Here is an 8,586-nt window from a genome sequence, read left to right as displayed (position 1 = left end):
GCAGTGGGCGGCGGGCGGAGCGTGGTGCGGGGGGCCCACCTGACGGGCCTGGAGGTGCTGCAGGCGGTGGTGCGGCTGGCGGGGGCCCGCCATGGCCCGGCCGAGTAGCGAGGAGAAGCTGAGCCCGCAGGCGGAGCTGTTCCTGCGCGCCTACAGCCAGGTGCCGGCCTTCCGGGACCTGTTTGACGAGGAGACCTTCTACCTGTTCGCCGCCTTCTTCGTGCTGGCCACCTGCTGCACAGCCTTCCTGCTCTCGCGCTTCATTGTGCTGCGCCCCGTCGAGTAGCATGAAAGAATAAATATTGCACCCAGCCGGTAGCGTGCTTTCCTCACAGGCGAGTCTAAGCACTCGTGTGCAAAGTTTGGACGTGAAGCAGGCTTTCCACCATCATCAAACACAGAGTCAACACGAGTGGTACCAAAGAGAAAATGAATTGGCCTTGCAGGGCATTGGCATTCGCCAGAGCAGCAGCAGCGCCGACCACAGCTGTGCCCAAATGTGCCCCGTGACAGGTGAACGCACGTGCGTAGAATGGGCGGGCTTCGGCCGCATGAACTGCCCCCCTTCCACGTGCCGGAGTTTTAAAGACGATACTCTTTTTTTTGGGCGACGTAAACCCAGAAATTTTGGTCTGTCTGTCTGTGACTCGATTCATCCATCCGGCCAAAGTAAAACAATGCCTGCGCAAACAATGTCTTATATAGTCACAGCTAAATCTACCCGTCTAAGTCCGGTGTAATGTTAATACTTGTCAATATTGTTAAAGAAGAATAAGACATTACGCTAATATAAGACAACAAATTAATACAGAAGTGATATTCGCAGTGTTCCTTTATAAAAAATTATACATGCTTGACTTTCGCGAAATTAAATACTTCAACTGCAGAAAAAAACTTGACTGCGCCGTCGCCTGCTGTCGCCCGCGCCACTATAGCTTCTGACGGCATTTTAAGAAATAAACCGGCAACAGTTACGAAAGGTTCCACTAGATAGGTCCCACGTTCTGCTTGCAACGCACGTGGAGTAGGGAAACGCGGTTCTATAAACGTTGAAATAGGGCACCTCGATTCACGTGCGTCTTCGCCGTACGGCACCGTTGGCATCGAGACACCCAGTTTGGGGCAGTGGAACGCGGGAAATTTAAAATGATTTAAGCAAACCTTTGGCGTCTTTACCTTGGGAGGAGCGCGACGCAAGAGGAACAACATGAGAGGTGAGTGGGCAAGCGAAGGGAGGCATTTACTTTGCAAAAGTCGATAAAGACATTTGCAACGAAAGGAGCAGATACGCCGCCAATTTTTTCACATCAAAAGTCCAGGAAATGGAAGATGAGAAAGTGCGACAAACCCGATCTAGCTGGCCTGGCTTAAGTTTCTGAGGGCTTGAGTGAGGCACTGCAGAGAGAGGAACTGTGTGACCAGGCCAGGGCTTCCTTTCTGTCTCCTTCAGGACTCCCGTCCCAGGGTGCTGCTCGACACTCGTGAATGAGGCAAAGTAGAAGGTGTTCTAAGCCAGCTCCATTTGTCAAAGCCTGTTTTTCTCCTTGGGATGAAATAGAGATGGAAAGATGTACAGCAAGCAGTTGGGAAGTTGTGAAAGAAAGGTTGCCAGAGTGCCTGGAAGTTTCTAGTGAGACGAGGGTGGTAGAGAATATGCACTCGGGAACATGCCTAAACTTTGCATACCCAATTTCAGTGGTCAGAAGAAAAGGGGCCAGTTGCCATCCGGGCAATGCGACCAAGTTACGAAACTTTCACGAATTTTTTTATGCTCGAGCCAGGCTGAGTTAGCGTGCAGTGATTGTACGAACAAGTGTTGCTCCTTGTCAAGAACTTGAGCACAGGGGGATCATTTAAACAAGGCACGGAATGGGTCGCAGATTGGCAAGCACAACGGGGATAAGGCGCAACCAAAAAAAGCCCCGAGACTGACAAGACATGGGGAACCCAAGTTTGGTTTCTCTGTTTACCACTAAAGCGGCTGTTTGGGCTTGTTGGGGGACGACAGCGCAGCTGGAACACAGGCAGAAAAGATCTTCCTTTCTTTGCGCTGTCGTCCCCCGATTAACTCTTCTTACCTTCAGTGTATCAACTACTCGTGCGATCCAGTTGAAGGCGGCCTCAGAGGCAGTAGATGCATGGCTTTTCAGCTGCTGCGTGCGTGGAATCGATACTCCTCACACTGCACCAGGGGGCAGAGCGATGGAATTGCGGAGCTGCTGAAAAGCCTCGGCCCTCTTTCACTCCCCACTCGGCATTGCCACGTCGCACGGCGAGTCATCAATGACAGCAGCAACGCATGGATCCACAGCAGTAGGCGACAAGACTTTGGCCTCGCAATCCTCAAAGCCAAAGTGAGGAGGGCGGTTTCACGCAACCTCCAACTCCCGTTGCCTCAGCGCCCATACCGCGCAACATGAGGGCAGAAGAGAGGCAAGAGCTCTGAAAGGCCGACAGGGACCACACGGTCTGTGCTGATTTGGCAGGCAGGGGATTCCCAGCATCACGCCACGCTGCACGATCACTGGCCATCTCAGACGACCGCAGATCTGTATCTGCGGTTGACTGATAACATATTCGCAACAGGCGTGCCGAAATTACCTCCATGGAAGAGTATCCAAATCTGCCTTAAACATTCGCCTACCACGTACGCTTCACCAACGGGTCAAAATACTCTGGATTCCAGCCCATTCTATTCTCCACCGGCCATAATACTGCCCGAGAGCTAACCCACGGGGCCCCACGAGGGATAGAGCCCACTGCCCACAGACAGACAGAGATCGAGGCCGCAGGGACTCTGTTGTTGTTGTTGTTCGATCCTTTTCGTGGCGCATACCCACTTGGGGGATTGGCCAGGATCGAGAGCTTTATTGGGGCTAATATGCCCGATTTAGGAAACGAAGTTTTAAAGGGGGAAAAAAAAACGTTGATCAGAATAATAGCGCAACAAATACAGGAATTTGTAGAAGAAAAGTGCGCACTATGCAGGAATTTGCAAGAAAAGGCTCTTCTTTCGTCTGTACAAGAAGAGCGGCTGACAGAGTAGGCGCCTAGTCTCCGAGACGTAGGTGTGGACGGCTGTAACCGAATTCCCGTGAGGAAGCCCAAGCGAAATGGCACCAAACGACAGAAAGACCGGCATTGAAAGGGCAAGTCCAAGGCTCCACGAGGGATTTTCTTCTCATTAAAGAGAAACCGCGGCAATGTAGGAAAAAATGCTCTCACCTACCACGAGATCAGACAGCATTACATGCTCGAGCGCAGGGTTTCACTCCCGGCGCACGAATCCTGAGCGAGAGAGATTACCGTATTTACTCGCATAATGATTGCACTCGCGTAATGATCGCACCCTTGAATTTCGTCGTCAAAATACGACTTTTTTTTATTTCCCTTGCAATGATCGCCCCCTGAACTTGCCGCAGACATATGTCGTATGTGCTGACGATGGTCGCGTTTCCTCTTCTTCCAAAGCTGGACATGGCTACCTTATTGCCGCAAACTTTCCGATTTTAGCGATATCGGCAAGCATGAGTTCATTATTGGTGCGGAAGAAACTCACTAAATGCACATAATGTGTTCACAAGAGAAAGAAAAAAATGCGCTTAGCTTGCTGTGTCGGCAGCCGTGTCTGTTTTGATGTCCCGCACTGCGACAGCAGCAGCCACTTATTGGTCAACCGAGCTGTTCTCACCTCGCAGGAAACTCATTCCGATGCGTTCCGTAATTCATGAAAACACTACATTATGTGTTACTTTTCAATGCGGCTGGCGGCGGTCCGTGGAGTTTTATGTTTCTATTTGTTGTGGTTATTGTGTTCATGAGATCTATCGTAAAAATTCTGACCTGCAACTTACTTGTTTTTTACACTGAAACTTTTTTCACAAAAAATTTACCTCGCGTAATGAACGCGCCCCTAAATTTGCATCATATTTTTGGGGAAAAAAAAGTGCGATCATTACGCGAGTAAATATGGTACTTAGGCTGCTTCAAACGAATACGTGTCCCCACTTGACGAAATTGCGCCTAATGTATCCAACCCAGTTCTCTGTTCTGTCAGTTCCAATGAAACACAAGTTGTCTTGAAACAGCCTGAAACAGCTACAATCGTCTACCTCTACGTAAAGACATCTTGCAAACGTTTACTGCTAGCAGTTTTGAGAAGTTTATTTGTGAACGTGTAAAAGATGTCTTGCCGAGAACAACACAAGCATATGCTACACGAAGAGGTTTTAAAAACGTCGCTTCAGAGAGGTTTATCCGGAGACATTGTAAAGAAGTGTTACCCGAGCCTATTTGTTTTTTACGCGTCTTGACACTTTCAAAACCACTAATAAATTTACTAGAAATGCTTTCCTTGACATTTGCGCTTAAATACGTCTGAACACATCTCAAAACAAATTTAAGCACACACATGCTCTACACTTCTATAGTAAAAAATCCCGACATCCATTCAGCAAGAAATCACCTCCAGTTTCTATCTCTACTATGCTTTTCTAAAAACATCCAAGCCAGATGCTTTCTTTGTGATCCATTTTACCCGCCGTGGATCTTCAAATCTGCCGATTCAATGAAATCACTGCAGCTATTTTTTAGGTTTAGGCCTTGATTGTTGTAAATTGTGCTGCTAAAAGGACATTACTTTTATTTGCGCTATCTCTGGTCCTCCTCGCAATTCATGAATTGCACCGTATGCAGTACTGTGAGGGCTGGGCGTGGAGGCGGGCATTCAGGTGGCATGGCGAGGCAAATGGGAGTTATTTAAAGGAAAGCATTCATTTGAACATTACAACATGATTGACAACACCGGAGGCAGGCACAAATGAAGCACAAACAAGCAAGCGTGTCCCAGACCTCACATGGGCCTGGAGCTGCGTGGCGTAATGGCACTGAAGGTGACACTAGTGATCACCCAATGACTACAGCACATGTGGCTGGCTGCTCGCACCCCGCCCCAGTTTGGCTGACCACGTCTCGTGGACAGTAATATCCGCACATTGTCCACAACAGGCACAACACTCATACACGCGGGGGAAACACTGCCTCACGCTTCACTCATGCACCAAGTCATCTAGGTGGCTAGACAGCCAACAAGCGCATTGTACCGTTTAAGCTGTGGCTGCACTGACTGCAGAGGTGAGTCTACACTGTCCTGCTTCCTTGTACTGGCAGTTTCATGCACACTGAAGCGTGGTAAGGGCCTTAGCCTTGGCTTCGAGGTTCGTGAAAGGCGTGTCAGTTGTCCTTGGACAGGAGGTTGCCGACACCCTCTCAAACAGTCTCATGGAGCTGCATGTGGCACACAGTATGCCACAATTGCTACGCAGGAAGTCCTTGCTCGTCTTGTAGCCAAATGCTGAATGGTCGGTGCTGCTGCAAAACTTTCAGGCATGGGCTTTGTCCAGCTGAAGTACATCGATGCCACTCACGAAGTGGTCAGCCAGGTGCGGCACAAATTGTCCTTGGTCTCTTATGGTACCACAGATGGCTCGAGTTGGGCGTTGGCTGCTGCACAGGCCGCGGCTGGTTGGCGCTGTTGACGGGCTTGGAACCTGCAGGTGGCTGGCTCACGAGCGTTTTTCACTTTTTCTGTCCATGGACAAAGTTTTTGGCATGCTGTTGGCTGGGCTGAAAGTAGTTGGCAGGTGGTTCACCGACGGTATGAACTCTTTCTGGCTGTTGAAGGAATTCTGTATGTGCTTGACTTCCTTTGTGAGAATTGGCCTGACAGAACTTGGTTTCGCCACCCACCCGTGTCAAGCATACGGCATCCGGGAGGCTCAGAAGGAAGCGGAGGGGGCCACAGAAGCCGTACTGTTTGAATGGAAGCTCCTGGCCTTTACTTGTTTTGAATTCGCACAGAAGCTGTAGAGTTAGCGGTTGCTTGGCTGCGATGAGCAAGGCACGGATGATGGCTTTGATTGTAGCTCATTACATTCCCCTTTGAAAGCCATGGTTCACTAGGGCCCCTGAGTTTTCAGGAACTGCTTGCCTTCTGCATCGTACCGGTATGAGCTCCGACTGTAGGGCAACGCGCTAGCAGGTAACACGGAGCTTCATATCAGTGATATGATCAAGATTATCGCTGTGGCAAGCAAAAACAACTTTATGTTCGGCCAATGTCCCTTTAATAACTGCGTGCTGGCTGGGAGTGGGCTGGCTGCGAAGCGGGACGATGGGATGGCGCGCGAACACCGCGTCGGATGCGGCGGTGTCATGCGACAGGGGCACTTCTTGAGGGCAATGTTTGGGCTACTAACACTTGCCCATGGCGGCTGCTCTGGCAAAGGCAACGGATCATGTTGCAGGCAGTCTTTGGCACTGTGTCTGGCAAGACTAAGTACCGTGGCTGGGTCTAGCGTCAAAGGCACCGCGGCGGACGAGGCAGAAGCCTTCGCTTCAACCGGGGGGCTAGCTTCATGCTGCTGCCGAATGTCGGCTTCCAGTCGCCGAATGAGCTCTTCTTTGAAACCGGCAGTGTCCAGCTGTCGACGTGCCAGTTCTTTCCGTATGAGGTCGATGAATAGGCGCGACATCGTCACTGAGACGAGCCGCTCCCACAAAATTCCCGGCATGATATTCCGCCGAGCCGGATACACACAGGCGGTCACACACAAAACACAATCTTGCTGGAGCGTCCCCCAGCAAGCAAGCGCAGACGCGCACAAGGAGGCGAAATAACTCGTTGCTTCCTTGCTCCACATGGTGCCGAAGATAGTCAGAGTGCCCGATAACGCATGGGAAAAGTACCGAAGACTTAAAGAAGCATTTTTACCGGCACAAGTAAAATTGTAGAACCGACCCGCAATAAACTTCATAAAGCGCGCGCTGAGCGGTCACTCAAAAAAAAGATAAAAAGCCGTTAAAAATTGCAAGTACAGAAGTTATTTATTGCATTAAAAAAATTGGCTTAAAACACGTTTTTTGCTTTTTATTATGCCAAAATATTTTATTCTTTAGTTTATGCGTTTCTGGTAGTAGTATTCAGCACCACCAGGGATTCCTCTGTCGCTTCAATTCAAACACAACAACCGTTAACCGTTGGTCGCGTTTGGCGTTCCAATAAGTTCCTCTTGCGTTTGTAAGGTTATTTGCGCAAACAATGCTTTTGAGAGAGTAAATAGGTAAACGGTGTTTTAAATGCATCTCCAAATTACCTTGCTCAAGCCATTGTATGCGTGAAAACTGCCACGGTTCCCCAAGCGTCCGGAAACGACTCGGCACGAACAAAGGTGAGTAGAAAACCATTGACGGACTCTGCTACTAGCGTGATAAGTAGTGTTTCTTGCGGTCGTCGTTAATGAGCTATCACTGCACAGTACCGTAGTTTGGCGAATTCTGTGCGCAGCACACGCCGGTGCCCAGCGCCACAATTTGTGAAGAAGTACACGCTTGGGCTTGCAAACTTTTGACATTACCTTTCTCGTTAAAGAAAACTGTTGAAACGGTACAAGCAGTACAACGAATGCACAGGCTATCAGCCGAGCTCGCGCTCAGCCTTTATGGGCTAGTGATGCACAAAACTTCGAGACAAATTTCGGTGATGTCGCAGCATAACGATGGACGCTATTAAAGGGGCACTGACACAAAATTTTGAAGGCGAGATAACTTCGGAGATAGGTTGGTGGGAACACATATACATCATCTGCAAAATATCAGCGGCGAATACAGCCTAGAACATGTTTAAAATCAATTTTAAAGTGTGCGAAACGCAACCGAGCAGCCAGCAGAGGACCACGCGCAATCGACATCCCGAGGATATCGTGTAAATAAACACCCAAACACGTCACGAGTTTGTGCTTGCCGCTTCCGCACTGCCGGCGTTTTTCGCCGGCTCGCCGCTCCAATAGGAGGGCCGAAGGGCGGAGCGTCTGCTCTCGAGAACGAACGACCCGATCGTTGGCGGCGGAGGCGCCGTGATTTCGTCAGCTCATCGGGCAGCTGGCCGCGACCAAAGTTCTACAGTGATTCCAGGCACTCTGTTTCTATTACCGTTCATTACCATTGGATGCGAAAACGCGGCGGAGGCACGAAAAGCCCACTGAGCTAGCCGCACTGTCGCTGTGCAGGCGGCGGCCACGGCCGCGAAGTGGCCCAGGCCGGCGCAGGTAGCTCGAGTGATGGCTTGTTACCGCTGCACGAAATTGTCCCCAAGTCCCGACCATGGTGGCTTACATGAGAAAGGAGTTAATGATGCGATGGCGGGTTGCATTAAAAATTGTCATCTGCACCGCTTACGAAAGCGGCACTCGAATATCCGCCGCAGTGCTGAGCCGAACACATCTGTAGGCGAACCTGTAGGCAGACCGGCCGGCTGCTCCCAGCGCGCGTCTTGCCACCCACCGTCTCGAGCGTCGCGCGTCGTTCTTTAGCCGCGGTAGCATTTGCACTCGCAGCGCCTGAGTCACATCCACGGTCGCTTTTTAATTAAGCGCCTCACGAGATCAGTACGTGAGGGCATTCGCAGAAACTGCCGTCTATGCGGATTCGACAGTGCTACGGCGACTCTGCTCTGTGATATCCCTCCGACGGTCACGTGGTCAGCTTTGTTCACACAAAATCCACAAAATCCATCGTTTCGCGGCACTC

General features: G+C 50.3%; 2 protein-coding genes across 4 annotated transcripts in view; both read left to right on the top strand.

Annotated features, from left to right (window-relative positions):
- Window positions 1-314, top strand: part of Mrpl53 (mitochondrial ribosomal protein L53) — a 31,248-nt gene extending 30,934 nt beyond the window's left edge. For 2 of the 3 annotated variants that reach the window (XM_077705185.1, XM_077705184.1), the window contains one exon: window positions 5-314. In XM_077705185.1, coding sequence (XP_077561311.1) covers window positions 5-108 — 104 coding nt within the window. In that variant the 3' untranslated portion in view covers window positions 109-314. The remainder of the gene's footprint in view (window positions 1-4) is intronic. The other variant, XM_077705186.1, reaches the window with a different exon arrangement.
- Window positions 315-4,717: 4,403 nt separating this feature from the next.
- The window catches only part of LOC144176060 (uncharacterized), a 78,829-nt gene continuing 74,960 nt past the window's right edge, over window positions 4,718-8,586 (top strand). Inside the window, exon 1 of the mRNA XM_077705183.1 lies at window positions 4,718-7,229. The gene's annotated coding sequence lies outside the window, so the exon portion shown is untranslated. The remainder of the gene's footprint in view (window positions 7,230-8,586) is intronic.

This window comes from Haemaphysalis longicornis, unplaced genomic scaffold (assembly GCF_048455015.1).
Source record: "Haemaphysalis longicornis isolate Haplotype H1 unplaced genomic scaffold, Haemaphysalis longicornis Haplotype H1 scaffold_3, whole genome shotgun sequence".
In the NCBI taxonomy this organism is placed as follows: Eukaryota; Metazoa; Arthropoda; class Arachnida; order Ixodida; family Ixodidae; genus Haemaphysalis; species Haemaphysalis longicornis.
This window is presented reverse-complemented; position numbering and strand designations above follow the sequence as displayed.